Raw genomic sequence first — 17,389 nt, forward strand, 5'->3', positions numbered from 1 at the left:
ACATAGGCCAAACCCTTCAGTGAGATCAGCGTAACTCTAATGTCCAGAATTCACTAAATATCCTTCCAATATTTTTCAGTGGCCTTCAATGAATCCCATAACACTTTTTTCCCCATTTATTTAGGCTACTTTTTTTTTTTTAATAAAGACTGGAGAAATACTATATGAGGTATGTTTTCTCCACTATTTCAATTTATCATACAATAATTACTCCATAAAATTGGCAATACAATGTCCTTAAAGAATAAAAACATGAAAATTAATCCCAAACAGACTTTTGTGTTTCAATTGTTTACAACAAAACTTCATTTTCATGGACAATCTATGAGCACCACATGGAATTAAACTGTCCTTTGTCATTTTTGTTTATTATTTCATATGCCACACCCTTGTGGATAAACACAGACAATACATTGTTTAGACCTCCACACACTTAACTTTGGCACCTGCACCTTGGCTGCAGCACACTTTCCCATAGAGATCCAGACACTGAATCACCAAGACGCAGTGTAGCAGCATGTGCTGGCGCTACCATCGAATACAGCAATAGCCTCTTACCACACCGGAAAACATGGTAGCTCCCCAACCCAGCATGATGCGCCCCAGTCACAAAACAACTTACCTTCAACATAACACACTGCCTGAGTGCTTATCCGAGGTGTCTTGCTGCAGTCTGCAACCCACTGAGACGCTTGTAGGATCTAAAGGACTGAGCGACCTCCATCTTGGATTGGGCACTGAACAGCCCTGTTCCCACCTACCAGACATTCATGCCACACCCAGACCCACAGGAGATCTGTATGTCTGATCTTGGTAAAAGGTTCCAAAAGCACCTAATTATATGATCTGAGCCAAAACACACCTCTCTGATCACAACACAGGAGATTAAACCTTTGGGAATATACATTACGCTTTTGGGCAAGAACTTTATAATAATTTTCAGATTATTTAACTGACTCCATGCCAGGCTCAAACGCGTCTAGGCAATTATTTTTCTCCAATGCACTAAAGGCTGTCCTGAAACAGTCACCCTCAAAGGAAGATGATACCACCATGACGGCTGCAACCATAGACACATTAATGAAGGAACTGAAATATAGTCAGCTACCAATGCGGTCAAACTCTCATCAACAGATACGACTAAGGAACGGACTGTCCTCCATACGGAAATGACAGTTGTCCGATTGCAGATGGATTGATCTAAAAGGGTACTAGAGGCCCTAGAAGCTACAGTGCCCGACGCCCTCCGACTAGGCACATTCAAAAATATGTTACAGAATACAAAATAATGTACGTCGGTACGAAGTTCCAGAAATGGAGGAAGGGGACGACATACCAGGTTTCCTCCTTACCTTCATTCCTCAACCTAGAGTTTAACCTGCCACTGGAATTCCTGAGGGGCCCACTGTCCAAAATTAATGCAAAACGACCTATTATACAATCCCCTCGGTCACCAACAAGTACGCAATATCATTCAATCAGAAAAATACTATGGCCCATTCAACCTCAAGGCCACTCTGTTTCAATTGCAGCAGATTTCTCTTTCGAGACTAATAATATCCATAAAGAAAGTCCTTGCCTTACGACCAAGACTGAAGCATCACAAACGGAGCTTTGGCCTTCTAGTATATACTTGCCACTCTGAAACAAATAACACATATAGCAAACTGGAAAGGGTGTTGGCGGCGGGGTTTCCTAGACAGGGGGCCATCAGGATAACTCATCTTGCGCGTTTCTGGTCAGATCATTCTCCCGTTAGCTGCACTGTTGTGATGGGTGGCGGGTCCCAGAGACTGAGGTCTTGGCGCTTGCCAGCAGATGTCCTTGAGGATTTGGTGGGATGAGAGGCACTCTCGCAGTCCTTGACAGGCTACTTTGAAACAAACAGTAGCTCCGCTGGGAGTAGATTCATGGAGTGGGAGGACCTTGAGGAAGTCTTGCGTGGTACTTGGATGGGATTGAGATGAGGGGTACGGTGACAACTGCAGGTCGAATTTGCTAGGGAGGAGTTGCCCTGGCAAAGTTACAGATGGAGAATCGACTACCATGGACACACTCAGGGAGGAACATACGGTTCGTGGGCGCATAACGGATATCTGGAACGGTCTCGATAAGTATACCTAGAAATAATATCGACGATGACTACAGCAGGCGGGCGATAAGTCTGGGTGGCTTCTGGTCTGGATCCTCCACTGAGAACATTCACTGCTACTAATAACAAGAATTGCCCCCCCCCCCCCCGGAGGTGGTTTTGTCACCTTCATGGTGGGTATTGTAGTTACGTTTCGCACACAGTCACAAAAAGTCTACGCCGCGGACCAGACTATAGTCCTTCATACATACTTCCCATTCCTGGAAGTTTTAGACCTCTCTAGGCTGGGGCAGGTCGCGACAGAGACGGAAGACGTCAAAACGGCATTGAAACCGCTTTTGTGGTCTGAGATGCCTGGGAGTGATGGGTTCCCAGAGTATTTTAACAGGCATACTCAGCCCATCTAATGCAGGGCCTCCTGGAGGTTTTCTTGGAGGCCATGGAGGTTGGGATACTGCCCCAGACCATGCAGGAGGGTGAAATATGCATGCTACTTAAACTAGGGGGAGCCGCAGACAGCCCTACTGCTTATAGGCCTCTTACGATGATTAACTCCGACATGGAGGTGCTTTTTAAATCACTGGCCTATCTATTAACGCCTCATATGACGCAGTTGGTCCAAAAGGACCAGTTCAGCTTCATCCCAGGTCACAAAACAGCATGAACCTTCGACGACTGACTCATATACTGCACTTCAAGGGAGGTGGTCTTTGAACCCGGACGAAAGGGTGTGCGGCGAAAGAAGTCACAGGGAGCAAGTGTTTGAAGTGCATCCATCGCTTTATCTGTCTCCGTAACATTTTTGCTCTTTTCTAACAATTGGTCCACTTTTGGACCAAAGAGATGCTGCCCATCAAAAAGGATGTGCAACAGGTTTTGATGAACTTTCGGCTTGAAGCTAGAGATGCACTTGAATAAAACCCCTGAGCAGCGGTGTCTGCGGCATCTAGACCACAGCGAATACTAGTGTTGGACATCTGCTTGCCCTCAGAGACTATTTCATGTTCCCTCCTCTTGTGTTCCTCTGGGAAGTATTGGAGGAGCTCCACCTTTTCGGCCCACTGAGCATGATCATATTGTGAAAGAAGGCAGATTGAATTGGCGATACGCCATTGGTTGGCCAACTGGGCAGACAAATTTTTGCCCACCGCATCTATTCACGTACTTTCTTTTTCCGGCTGGGGGCATCTTCACTGGCCTGGGAGTTGGCCCACTTATGAGCAGTAGTGACCACTAGAGAGTCGGGCAGGAGTTGGTCATGAATGAAAATAGGGTCAGTAGATGAAGCTTTATATTTTTTATCTACCTTAGGTGTTATGACGCAAGCTAGGACAGGGTGTGTGGTAGCATACCGTTAAGCACTGGGAGTTACTGAATAGAACGGCGAGTGAAGGAGAGGGTTTAAAAACGGAAGTCCTCGTTTAAGGGCTCTGCATTATCATCCACCTTGTGGAATAAGGTTGCCCTCCAACGAGTTCCTGATAGGACATGGAATCGTCCGGAGCAGAGGAACAGGCAGGGTACAGGTCATGGTCTGAATCCCCCAGTGGGTCTGCGTCATAGGAATCACATGGGGCATCCTGCAGACAGTTGTCATGTGTGTCGCTCCCTTACCCATGCCCACCCACGTCAGGGTGAAGAGATCCCTGATGTGTGATGTCAAGGGCGTCCCCTGGAGAAGCAGGTGGGAATAGGTGAAGGCTGAGGAACATGGTAAAGGGATGGTTGTGCGTGAGGTAAGGGCTGGTCGCCTTATCAGTTTTCTTGCTCTGCTTTGGTGAAACCGGAAGGTCCAAGGATACCTCGAAGGACAGTTGGTGTTTCGAGGCTGGAACAGCAGCAGACCTTAGAGGGTGGACAAGGATCTAGTCCGTATCGGGGAATGACCAGGGCTTTCCGTCTTGCGTCGACCTCCTCCTGCAGTTTGTGGAAGATCGGTTCGACTGTGCAAGCACAGACATCAGTCATGCTGGTTGATGCTGAAGTCTTTGGCTCCGAAAGCGGCTTTGATTTCACACACAAGTGAATTCACACTGGGAAAGACCTACAGTATATTGGCCAAAGTTTTGTTGGAAGTGTAAGTAAAGCTTCAAGGAACCTAAGAGAAGTAGACTGAATATTGCAGATAGCTCTTTAAATAAAAGTCAAATAGTGGCAGCAGCATTATTTAATGACCGTGATAATATAACAATGTTGGGGTTAATGAAAATGGTGGGAGAGCACTTCATTATAGGGTTATATCGATATAGGAAGAGTACCAAGGGAACTCCACATATTGATCATCCATAGTCATGAAGATCCCAAACCAGAGATGTTAAGTGAGTGGGAAAAGAGCACTACAGCAGTCTCAGGTGAAATCTTGATAAAACATTCTTTCTATAGGATTTGCAATAAAATGCAACAAAATACATCTGTATGAAGGTCTACACAACTGGACAGAGGGAAACGCATACCCAATGGCAATTAATCATGTTGCAAACTTAATGGGAAGTCGGAAACTACAATGAAGCTCAATATAACAGAGTTTTGTGAAAAAAGGAAACCGTGTGAGGAATGAATAATTCATCCCACTTATTTCAGTTTTAGTTTAAAATTAGCAGAGGTACATTACCCCTTATAAAGTATTCTGAACCATATACATAATTTGCTTTTTTAATGAAGAAGAAATTAGAAGATTACTAACAAGACCAGAGGAACTGAGCTTGCATATACAAAATAGGACTTACGTATTCATCGGTTTCGCATTTTATTTTTTATAAATCTCAAAAAATTATTTTCTAACATTTCACGAACTGATAAACATGTGAGGCTCAACTATAGGTGAAGGCTTAGTAGGCAGAGATTTTACCTCATATGACTTCAAAAGAGCAGTTTGCGATAAGATGCCACTTAAAGGTGGTTACTTCAAGCACTTACCAGATACCCCTGCATCAAGGATCGGCGATTTCTCCTCTGCTGGAAGATCTTTTTCAGAATCCGAAAGCCTGACCCCTTTTCTCTGTCTTGCAGAAGTCATTATGGAAAATTCGGTCTTGGCACTGCTCTGTAAGGGGGCACCTGTAAAGAGAGGCACAGCAATTATGCAGAAATCCAAGAGGTTATACACTGTTCATATTAGTTATATACAGGGATGTGGAATTCCTATAGCCCGACACCCAGGACATATTGTTTGGAGTCAAGGGCAACAAGTTTTCATGTGTACTTTGTCCTTGAGACAAGTAGGCCCAACCCCCTGCAGCACAAACCCTTTGGCTGCCAGTTTGCAGTACCACATTATGGATCAGGGAAGGGCACTGTCTGCAGTTAAGGTAATATATATGCCCATATGTTAATGCTGTTCAAACTTTTATTTATGGTTGATTAATTGAAAGCCTTTATTATTAGGGTGAGCGCTGTAAGTAAATGTTGTAAGCCCCGACCGCACTACTGACAGTGGTTCCAGTATAAAAACGTGTACACACGTTTTCAAAGTTTAGCAATATGAGGCTATGTATAATGCTCCCAGAATGCTCACTGATTAGATGCAAATATCTGTGTAAGCTTTAAAGCAAGATTGAAGAATCTTCGTTTTAAAAAGAAAATGTTCATTAAAAAGTTAAAACCGGAAAAAAAACATTTTGCAAAACTACTGTAAAATTTCAGGTACCATTTCTTTGCAGCATCATTTAGTAACATATGTTGATGTATGCTAATATTTCCCAAAAATATTCATCATAGAAAATCAGTGTAACAGTTTCAATATGATTATGGAAAACATAAACAAGCATTGGCAAAGCCAGTAGGTCTGAAATTGGTGGTCAGCTTTTTAGTTTTGTCAATATGTGACTCCTTTTGGCACACTTTTGTAAAACATTATAGGTGTGGGAGCTCCCGGGCCCTCGCTGTTATAACAAATATTAGCAAAAAGCACACACTGTCACAGTAGTTACTGGGCCTGAACAAAACTACTTTGTGTGACAATATGCTCCTTGTGAAAGATCAGAATGCAGTCACTCACAGTTAAAACAACAGTCGATGGGCAGAATGCAGAACAATGTCATATATTCACCCCAGTACAGAGATCTGGGCCTTAATCAATCGTTTTTTGCTCACCATGCCGTTCCAGTTTGAACCCAGCCATATGCAAATCAGTCTTGACCATGTGCCTCATGGGAACAGTCCAGCCCGAACTGCCAAGCTAAGTCCTCCCTGGACTGGAAACAAGCATCCTAGGACCGGTTTCGGGGTTTCACCCCTCGTCAGCCAGGATAGCTTGATTCCAGTGGCATGGAGAGCACAGGACCCACGTCTGGGAATACCCTTCCCACTTGGGGTTACAAATGCAAAAAAACAGTTGATGGACAGAATGCAGAACAATGTTATTCAGTACAGAGATCTGGGCCTAAATCCATCGTTTTTTTGCTCACCATGCCGTTCCAGTTTGAACCCAGCCATATGCAAATAAGTCTTGACCCTGTGCCTCATGGGAACAGTCCAGCCCCAACTGCCAAGTCAGGTCCTCCCTGGACTGGAAACAAGCATCCTAGGACCGGTTTCGGGGTTTCTCCCCTCTTCAGCCAGGATAGCTTCATTCCAGTGACATGGAGAGCACGGGACCCACGTCTGGGCATACCCTTCCCATGAGGGGCCCAACTAAGAAAGTCTCAAAAGTGCACCCATGGTACATGTCCTTGCATTAAGTGCAGCTATAAGGCTTTCATGAATTACCAAGGATTTACAGAAGTAGGACAAGAAATAGCACTCCTAGAAAATGTTTGTGAACTGCATTTTAGCATGTGCAAATCTGCATGTACAGATTTGCTCATGCGGAAATGAATGTTTGCAAGTTCACTTTACCTCCAACCACTTTTTTCCCTCAACTCTGGAAGAAGGTTTACATCTGCCATTGTCAGGTGTAAAGTTCTAACATTTCTCAGTATGGGAAAATATTAGAGATGAGTTGTTGAAAACTCTTAAAACATGCAAGTTAGTAGATTTGCACAGACTCAAAAGGGCATTCTAACCCTGGAACTATTGTTTACCACTACCTTCAGCTCCAGTATGTAGATCTGCGGAAACGTGGAAACATATGGGGATGCAAGTATTCAAAAACTACTATGGTATGGGCTCTGGCATACTCAGAGAGGGTATATCAGAGCTCTTATATAGTGAGATTGCTGCCATAATTTGTAGCTGCACTACATGGCACCAAAGGGACAAGTGGATTTTCTTACAGGACAAGTAGATTTATGAAGCAACCTGCCCCATGGACAAGTAGATATTTTATTAAGTTCCACACACCCCTGTATATATTACATTCAGTTTCCTGGTATTCTTGCTAAGCACGAGGACGCCACTTAAGAGGCAGCTGCTGTGCTATATAAATGATACGTTAAAAAATATAAGAATTAAATAGAGTAATGTGCACTCCATTTCACACCGACACCTGTTCCTTTACTTATCCATGGTCCCCTTTGATGCAACCACATTAGCTAGAGGACCTGCCCTTATCCATGCTACTATTCTCAATATCAGGGTCCCTTCTTGACTTACCTGCAGGTTACCACATACAAGACATTACCCTGATGATTATGCACTAGATCAAATCAATCATGGTATTTGTAAAGCGCACAACATATCCGCGAGGGTCTCAAGGCGCGGGGGGGTGGAGGGGGGGGGGGCGGGGGGGGGGGGCTGCTACTGTTCAAAGTGCCAGGTCTTGAGAAGTCTTCTGAAGGTCAGAAGGTCTTCGGTCTGCCATAGGCGGATGGGGAGGGTGTTCCATGTCTTGGCGACAAGGTGGGAGAATGATCTGCCGCCGGCGGTCACTCTTCAGATGCGGGGGACAGTGGCGAGGTCTGCGGAGCGGAGCGGAGCTGGCGGGTGGGGGTGTAGAGGCTGAGTCGGCTGTTGAGGTACGTTGGTCTGGTGTTGTGGAGTGCCTTGTCTGCGTGGGTGAGGAGTTTGAAGGTTATCTTCTTGTTGACAGGGAGCCAGTGTAGGGCTCTCAGATGGGGTGTGATGTGGCTGTGGTGAGGGATGTTGAAGATCAGGCGTGCGGAGGCGTTCTGGATGCGTTGAAGCCGTTTCAGGAGTTTGGCCGGGGCTCCTGCGTAGAGTGCGTTTCCGTAGTCCAGTCTACTGCTGACGAGGGCCTGGGTGACTGTCCTTCTTGTTTTGGTGGGGAGCCACTTGAAAATAATTTCTTATGATTGGCATCAGACAGAGATCATTCCATTTGCCTTAAGATTCTGCTGCCTCTCCCACTTATGCTAAATCTTTTTCCTTCTGCTCCATACCTCCTTGACCCTCAATTTTTCGACACTTAATTCATTCCCAAAGGTTTCAGTCACACAGGTCAAGTCGTTATTTTTTAATACTATAAATATTACAGCCAGAAGGGTACCAAAAGTGCTTCACAAAAAGTTTACTACGTCATACATAAAATTACAAATTAGATATAAAGAAAACAAGATAGATTGAAAGTCATATTAAGTCATCTAATGCCACTTGATTGGTTCCTGGTCTATAGCCTGTTTAAAAATTCTGAACTTTCAAAGGAACTTCCGTCTAATACATTAACCTTATTTATTCTATTTTGTTTATAGAGGTCACGTTATGTTGAATAGAAGTAGAAAATGGAAACTCACATTTCACTCAAACACCAGTCACAAAGGTAGTTCCAAAATGATATATCATTAATGTGTGATCTTCTCCTGGGTTCCTGCAGCAGTCATAAATCACAGGGCCCTACGGTGTGGGCATCAGGCCGTTTACCACTGGTGTACACTCCAAAAACAGAATATCCTAGCACCTTCTGAGGCTAAGCCCCTACCCAAAAGGTTTTCACAGATCCCTCCCGCGAGGCACTAGCATTTCGTTCAACAATGAACCATATTATCAAAGTTAACCTAACGAAGATGATACGGACGATTCAATATTTGCAAACACTTGGCTCCTTCAGCTAATAAAAGGTTTTGATGGATGGGACACAGGCAGGAATAGAGACACTCAAGGCTGTAGTCTGACGTAACAGACACTGGTAGTCATGGATGCTCTTAAAAATAAAAATAAAAAATGGTAAAAAACCATAGGTTTACAAAAAAAGTCCCAAAACCTCCACCCAATCAACCGGATTCACGCTCTCAGGAATCACGGTCAACTTGTTCACTTAAGTTAAAGTTTGGGTATGACAGAACAATAGTCAGCTAGTCCCCTCCTCAAAGCCATTCCCTAAATGTTCAGGTGCTTCTTAGTTTCTACCGAACCTGGTAGAGATTTTATATAGCAGAACTCCCACAGAAGTCCAGGGAGTCTCTGGTAATCACAGGTAATCAAAAACTACTGGTTTGATAAGCATTATAGGAGACTGCAACTTTAAGTGGTAATAACTCCAGAACTAAAAATGCTAGAATGAGGGATCAAACTGTTCTGGAGGACAGGGTCTCACACCAAGGGATTAACGGATCACTGTCTCCCGATATCTTTGGTGCAAAGAAACAGAAGGTAGGAGCACAAAATGGTTGTTACAAAGACGACTCACAAATCTAGACTTCTGATAATGATGTAGCAGTTCCTCAACCCACTGGAAGTTCTTGTTTTTCTGGGTAGCAGAAAGTAGCAACCTTTCAACTTCTATGCAGTGTCATTTCCTTGAGAAACCTTCTGACATGCTTTCTAGTCAACTGGGTCTTGTGCTCTATTCTCAGAAATGTGTTCGTTCTTCCTGACAGGCGCAGTACAGCTCCACGTGCAAGAAGTTCTAGATCAAGTAACTAGAAGGGCCTGTGAGCTTCCTACGTTTAAAGCCTAGTCTGGAGTAAAAATGGCAACCACACAATTGTTCAACTTCTGGCCCTTGTCTTCGGTTTTACACTTGTGTGTAAGCCTCCTCGTGTCCAGGCAATAGATATGATACAAGAAAGAAAGAGGGTATTACTTATCCTCTTTCTTGGGCGGAAGGCAAAATGCCAGAGGCAATCAGATGTGCTGCAGTTTTCCACAGTTCCACTGCTTCTCCAACCCTGAGGTAGCCTTTTCCTGCTGTAGATGGCCCAATGTATGGGCTCCCTTCCCTGATGGGTACACAGACTAATTTGGTCTGGTTCGGGTAGCTTGCCTATTCATCTAGTCAGACTTAAGAGTCCCTTTATCTCCAAGATATTATGTTGACTGAATGAAAAATATAACCACTAATTGATATGCTTCATGATGTAGAAAAATAACACTGGCTGGTATTTTAAATAAGTGCACGCTATAACAAAACGTGTATCCAACCAATAAAATTTTTATTTAGGTAAAGAAAAATTAGACGGGTATAGATACATTAAGGAAAGTGTTAGGACAGGAAAAACCACTGCATGGTAGACAGATGTGTTCATCTACAGAGTTCTTGACTGTATGTGTCTGGTATCCTGGCTTTTGTTAATCTATCATGTTCACAGAGGCTTAGGCATTTGGCCTGTCATTGGGAGCATTCAAAAATGATTTTAACTATGGCGGAACTAATACTCACTAAAAAAAAAATTATTTTCAAAGACCAAAGGTATAAACAAACCCAAGGCGTTGCTATGGGTTCTAAATTCTCACCAGCCTATGCAAATATCTTTATGGGTTGGGTAGAAGAAGTTATGATTTGGGGCACATCTGCAAGTCGATGGAACGAACATATCCTTTATTGGGGGAGGTTTATAGATGACTGCCTCATGATCTGGACTGGGACAGAACAATTATTGAGTGACTTTATCGAGTATCTTAATGCTAATGACATGAATATTAGGTTCACCACATATTCTAGTACAAACAGCGTAACATTTCTTGATGTGGAATTATTCGTTAGAGATGGGTTAATCCAGAGTAGGATGTACCGTAAACCTACTGCCTGCAATTCATTGCTACATGCCAAAAGTGCACACCCTCAGAGTCAGATTAAGGCAATCCCCTATGGGGAGATGTTGAGAGCTAGACGTAACTGTAGTGATGACACACACTTCTTAACCTGTCTAACTGATATGGAAAAACGTTTTATTCAGAGAGGATATTCACCTCTCGATATTAAGGAAGCAAAAGAAAGGGCTGTTAAGGTTAAGAGGACTACTGCTTTGAAACCAAGAACCATTGACCGCAAATCTTCGACATATATCAGATTAATTACGGATTTTACCTATGTGAATGCTACATTATGTAAGAGCCTGAACAGGCATTGGCATATCTTAAAAGCAGACAAAACCTTACAAGAATTTGTGACTGATAAACCACAGATTACATTTAGGAAAGGGAGAACACTAGGGACCCTACTAATCCCTAGCTATCCGAATGTAACAAAACAAGAGACATGGCTAACACATTTTCAAATGTGGTTATTATAGCCTTATAGCCTGCCGTAGCGGGCTATACCGGCTGTTAAAGGCCCGCTGCAGCGTTAAAGGCCCGAGCCGAATGCGAGGGACTTTAACAAAGCAGAGGGACTTTAAAGCCGGTATAGCCCTGCTACGAAGGGCTATAAGGCTATTAGAACATTCTGCCACTAGAGGGCAGAATGTTCTAACAAAACAAAGCCTTCAGGGAGCGCGAGGGGATTGAAATCCCCTTAGGCTCCCTGAAGTCTTTGTTCACAGCCAGAGCTGTGAACAAAGACACATTGGAATGTTGGAGCTCAGGGCTTATACCAACCATTATAAGCCCGGAGCACTCCATTGTTTTCAATGGAGCTCCCAACATTCCAATGTTCTAATGTGGGATGTGTAGGTTTGCTGAGCATAAGATCAAACAATTTAAAGACTGTACAGGTAGGATGTACAATATTATGTCGAATATCAATTGTAATACGAAATATGTTATCTATATCATTGAGTGCAAATGTGCAAAGATATATGTGGGAAATACTATTAGGGCTTTAAAAGAACGAGTGGCAGAACATATGCGAGCGATAAAGAACAATGATCACAGATATCTTATTGCAGAGCATGTTCAAACATGTAGTGCACAAAATTCTGATAAAACCTTCCGATTTTTTGGTATAGAACACATAGAGTTAGACCCGCGTGGGGGTAATAGGGAATTGAGATTGCGGCGGCATGAGGCACGGTGGATCATGCGCTTACGTGCGGTAGAGGAGGGACTTAATTATGATCAGGAATTACAATATTTTCTTGGTGATTGAAGATTTCAAGTCCTCTGCCTGTATTCTTACTTCTACCTATACCCCCTACTTTAGTGCTATATTCCGATGATTTTAGTGAATTTTGGCTGTAGTGTTCATGGTATACATGTTGTTGCCCCTATTTCACACTTACTACATTTTAAGCATATATATATGCAACTGCAGCATAGTATACTGCAATATTAGATATGATTAATACAAGAAACTCCTGGCTTTGGGTATCCGTTTTTCACTTTTATTGACATTTAGTTGTTATTTATAATAGAATCTTCAACAGAGGCATACGTTATACTACACAAATTTTGGTTCTTGTTACCATAGCGTATGGTCACGGAACTATGTGGAATTTATCATGCGAATACATCGTGATTTACACTATAGTATTGCGCTTAATACACTGTTTCAAAATGGCGGGATTGTTTTCTAGGTGCTTGTAGTCACCTTTACGCTTTTTATTGTTATTCACTTAGACCCACTCAAACACGGAAATGGGCCTGACCGTATCCGGTAGAGAAGTGAGGAGATCAACTCACCAAGGTAAGCGAGCGTTTGAGGACGATTTACGATAAGACCCAATGAGTTATAGCCGTTAGATGAGCTCGGTTATGCTATACTTTCCTTGTTTTTATACACAGATACCCCGTACTACAGGGATTCTTTTGAATTAGAAGCAATATATTTATGCTGAAACTCGGCGACTGATTAAAATGGATTGTGATATCAGACAAGACTATTGTGCGGATTATTTGGGTGAGTGGAATCGTGGTTTCGTTTACTCTCGGATTCTTGCTGGTATCATTAATCGATGCTATCAATGTCGACTGTTAACTCAATTAATAATGCGTTACATTATAGGCTGACATATCGGCTGCCAAATATCTATAATTTGGAATGATCGGTTGGAATTTGATGCTAAATATTAATGACATTTGCGGATTTTGAATGTGGATGAATATTCTAAAAGGCATACATTCTCGGAATTTGTGGATGAAATAGGAGGTAAGCGTTAGTGAATTAATTTAGAATTTGGTGTTGTTAATGGCAGTCTGCAGGGATGCTGTTGCCTCATGCCACTGTGATCTTAATTTTAAGGATATCCGTTTTCTTTGTTTCTCTAATCTCCAATAGATCAATTGGGGAATACTACTTCGAAAGGTATTGTGATTTTGAAACCGTATAAAATGTTAAACACACATAGGATACGCACAGGGGGTTCTTTAATTATTAAACTGCACCGTGACCAGCACGGGGGCATTTCACATATTTAGTTTCACTTTACGTTTACATTTATAACAACAATTACTTACTGTAATAATGCTCTAGTAGAAGTATCAATCAAATGTGGATGACATTTGACTCTCGCATGCCAAGTGAGCACACCAATTTTAATTTTTTCGTTTGGTCTTTTGTAACACGGAGGAGACCTTGGTGGCAGTATTTGATGAATTGTAATATCGTTTTCTGAAAAAAATCATTTGTATTACTTCCAGCCCTGAGGAAGTCGTAGGGTGTATTACCCGCATACGACGAAACGCGTTGGGAATGGAAGGACTCTGAAAGATTAAAGAATTGGAGAGGTCCAAAAAAGAAATATATTTGTGTTTACTTTCATTACATGTATTTTATTTAGCGTGTGCTTCAGAAATTGTTAAAAAAAAGCTTCTGAGAAAGCCGTTTAAGTGTTTTGTGTTCTAAATGCTGGATATTTTTTTAATGGAGTCACGTGAAAGAACATCAAAAATGAAAATGAAACCACCAAGAATGAGTGTGAATCTGCATATAAATCATCATCTTTAAGAATCAATTAGATTTAGAGAAGCCAATTGCGCAATATAAACACCACTATACTTCAATAGAAAGATTTCAGGAAAAATACAGCTCTTCTTTTTGTGATTGACCCAGTAACAAAGAGAAATTCCACAGACATAGCATGCTCAAGCTGGTTAATGGTTCCAAGTACAAGAGTAACAGAAGGCTATTTGCTTTTGTTCATTATACAGCCCTGTGAAGAAGTCAAGACCACCTACTTGGCTGGAAAACTTGTAAAAAACATACCCGACGTCACCACTGGAAATCTGAGTAATAGCCGGAAAACACAGTTTCATGAGCTTAGAGCATTACTGCACTTTCACTTGTAATGTAGCCGGGGAATTGAGATTTTTGTTCTTCTCAGGATGCACCCACAAAGGGAGAGTGCCAGGTTTGAGGGTACATGAGTAGGGAAGGGATTAATGGCTTTTAAAAAAAACTCGTGTGTGTGTGTGTGTACTTCACAGCTTCCAGAAAGGGTTGTATGACGTTACAACGCATGCTTTTACCCCACATGCCGTTACAACACAATTTGTTACTCCGACTTGCTGTCAGGGGTGTGCTAGAGTTTGGAATTGTATAATTTACTATTGCAACTCCAGTCTGTGCAACAGTAGGGAAGGTGTTGGAGTTAAATCCAACACCTTATACCCCCTACAGCAAGCCATTTTCGTTGTAATGGTATGCGGGGTAAAAGCATGCGTTGTAATGCATGCGTTGTAACCGTTGTTTCCCTCCCGAAAGTATTTATGGCTAACTGTTTAACATATTCCTCGATTCTTGGCCAACCTTAGTCTGGGAGGAGAACTGGTTTAACTCCTAATTTTCTAGGATATCTCGAATACATAAAGGGTTTTGGAGCTGGAGGCCTTGTTTCTGGGCTGCTCTGTCTAGAGTCCCTCCAAGGGAATATAACGTAAAAGAACAGGTGTACCCAACACAACTGTGATCCGTGCCTAAACAGAACCAATAGCATACTTTTAAAAACAGCAGTGTGAGAGGGTCAAGAGGAAATTTCCTCAAGTGGGCTCAACCTATATAAGGTTATTACAGACAAAGAATTGGATTGATAGATTACAACATTAGGTCACACTGACCGCCCTAATCAGGGGAGTGGGGCTGCCAATTAGGCTATATTGTGATCACATGTAATCACAGATTTCACAGGCTGAAACACAGTGGTCTGTACTTTCCCAGCTCATATTTTAAAATGATTAGATAACTTGCTCAGTATAAATATATACATATATATATATATATATATATATATATATGTATATTCACTTAAAAAAACATAGGTTTCACACATGTTATAGTTAGGTGGATATTTCACTCGTAAAAAACCAATGAAATTCCACCGTTATAGTTAGTTCAGATAACTATAACTCGCGCGCCCGCAATCCTCTGCTCATGACCTCACATATTACATCACTCATGACATGGTCAGTGGCATCACTCTTGACATCACTGATGACATCATCCTTGTGATAGAGTGGCGGTCGCGCGAGTTATAGTTATCTGAACTAACTATAACGGTGGAATTTCATTGTTTTTTTACCAGTGAAATATCCACCTAACTATAACATGTGTGAAACCTATGGTTTTTTAAGTGAATTTGCAAGGTTTTTTAAATGCTAATTCCTAACTATAACGCTTGTGAAACCTATGGTTTTTTCAGTGAATTTGTACGTTTTTTTAAATGTTAAGTTATGTATGTATTATTTTTTTTTATATATATTTATTTTTCAATTTAAATTGCGATTTAAAAAAAAAAAAATGTAAATGTTTTTTTCTGCCTTCGGGGTCCTTCAGGGACCCCCTGACAAAGGCTAGGGGGTCAGGAACTCTCTACCCTGCCCCCTTTTTACGTTCGCCACCTTCCTTTTCCACTCTCGCACTGAAAACAAACAAAATGGCGGCCGACACTTCCTGATTTCGACCGATTCGAACGTTGACTGACATGTAACAATCAATCAGAATTACGCTCGCGCACGTTAGGGTGCGCGCACGGTGCGTGCACGGTGCGCGGCTATAGATATGTATGTGCTTTTAACTGCAATTTTCTCAGGAACTACTGAACAGATTGACTCCATATATGCAAAAGGCACATCCCTGACCTGAGGACTACCTCTCTGCCAAATTTCAAGTAATTATGTTCAGCCGTTCGGGCTGTACCTTAGACTAAAGGTCCTATGGGAAAATGCATGGGGAAAACGCGTTTTGGGACCCCCCTTTTTTCTCGGCCCGCGCTTGACGAATCCCCCCGACACTTTCAGGGTAGGAGCTGAGCGGAGCGGCCCATTAGTTTTGAAAATTTCGCGAAAATTCGTCAACCGGCGCCAAAGTTATTCAAAATAGAATTTTGAGATTTCCTATGGAAACACAGTCCTAACTATAACTATCTACTGGCGACCGCCAGTAGATAATATACATATAATATATATCTATATCTATATCTATATCTATATCTATATATATATCTATATTACCTACTGGCGATAGCCAGTAGGTAGTTATAGTTAGGACCACGTTTCCATAGGAAAACCTCAACATTCTATTTTGAATAACTTTGGCGCCGGTCGACGAATCCTCGCGAATTTCTCAAAATAGGTGGGGCGCTACGCTCCGCTCCTACCCTGAAAGTCTCGGGGGGATTCGTCAAGCGGGGGCTGAGATAAAAGGGGGGTCCCAAAACGCGTTTTTCCCATGCATTTTTCCATAGGACCTTTAGAACGAGCTACAGCCCGAATGGCTGAACAGAATTACTCAAAATTTGGCAGAGAGGTAGTCCCTAGGTCAAGGAAGTGCCTTTTGTAGGTTTGGTGTAAATCTGTTCAGTAGATTCTGAGAAAATAGCCTTTAAATCAATATATATATCTGAGCCAGCTTACGGTACGCTTACCGTACGCTTACGGTAAGCGTACGGTGGCGTGCGCGAGCGCGATTCTGATTGGCTCTTAGATCTTAGTAAACATTCGAATCGGCCGAAACCAGGAAGCGGCGGCCGCCATTTTGTCTCTCGCACTGAGAGAGATTTTTAAAATCGGAAGCCCAAAAACATGTAAAGGGGCTGTTTTGACAACTCCCTCCCACATAGTCATGTGGAGGGAGTCCCCAAACATCCCCCAAGTGCAAAAACGGTTTTATTTATTTTTCGGCAATTTCGCGGGGTACGCTTACCGTACGCTTACGGTAAGCGTACGGTAAAAAAATAAAAATAAAAAAAACACTATCCACACTTACCCCACCCCCTGTGCTTTTGGTGGCCGAAGGCCACCAAATGTGCTGGGCTTATTACAATGGAAAAAAACACTATCCACACTTACCCCACCCCCTGTGCTTTTGGT

The 17,389-nt window shown here is 42.4% G+C and overlaps 1 protein-coding gene across 3 annotated transcripts in view; it reads right to left on the reverse strand.

Moving 5' to 3' along the window:
* Positions 1–17,389, reverse strand: part of DPY19L3 (dpy-19 like C-mannosyltransferase 3) — a 428,279-nt gene that overhangs the window by 326,762 nt on the left and 84,128 nt on the right. For all 3 annotated transcript variants that reach the window (XM_085637855.1, XM_085637856.1, XM_085637857.1), the window contains exon 2: positions 5,009–5,149. In XM_085637855.1, coding sequence (XP_085493981.1) covers positions 5,009–5,108 — 100 coding nt within the window. In that variant the 5' untranslated portion in view covers positions 5,109–5,149. The remainder of the gene's footprint in view (positions 1–5,008; positions 5,150–17,389) is intronic.

Source organism: Triturus cristatus, chromosome 12, assembly GCF_964204655.1.
Source record: "Triturus cristatus chromosome 12, aTriCri1.1, whole genome shotgun sequence".
Taxonomy (NCBI): domain Eukaryota; kingdom Metazoa; phylum Chordata; class Amphibia; order Caudata; family Salamandridae; genus Triturus; species Triturus cristatus.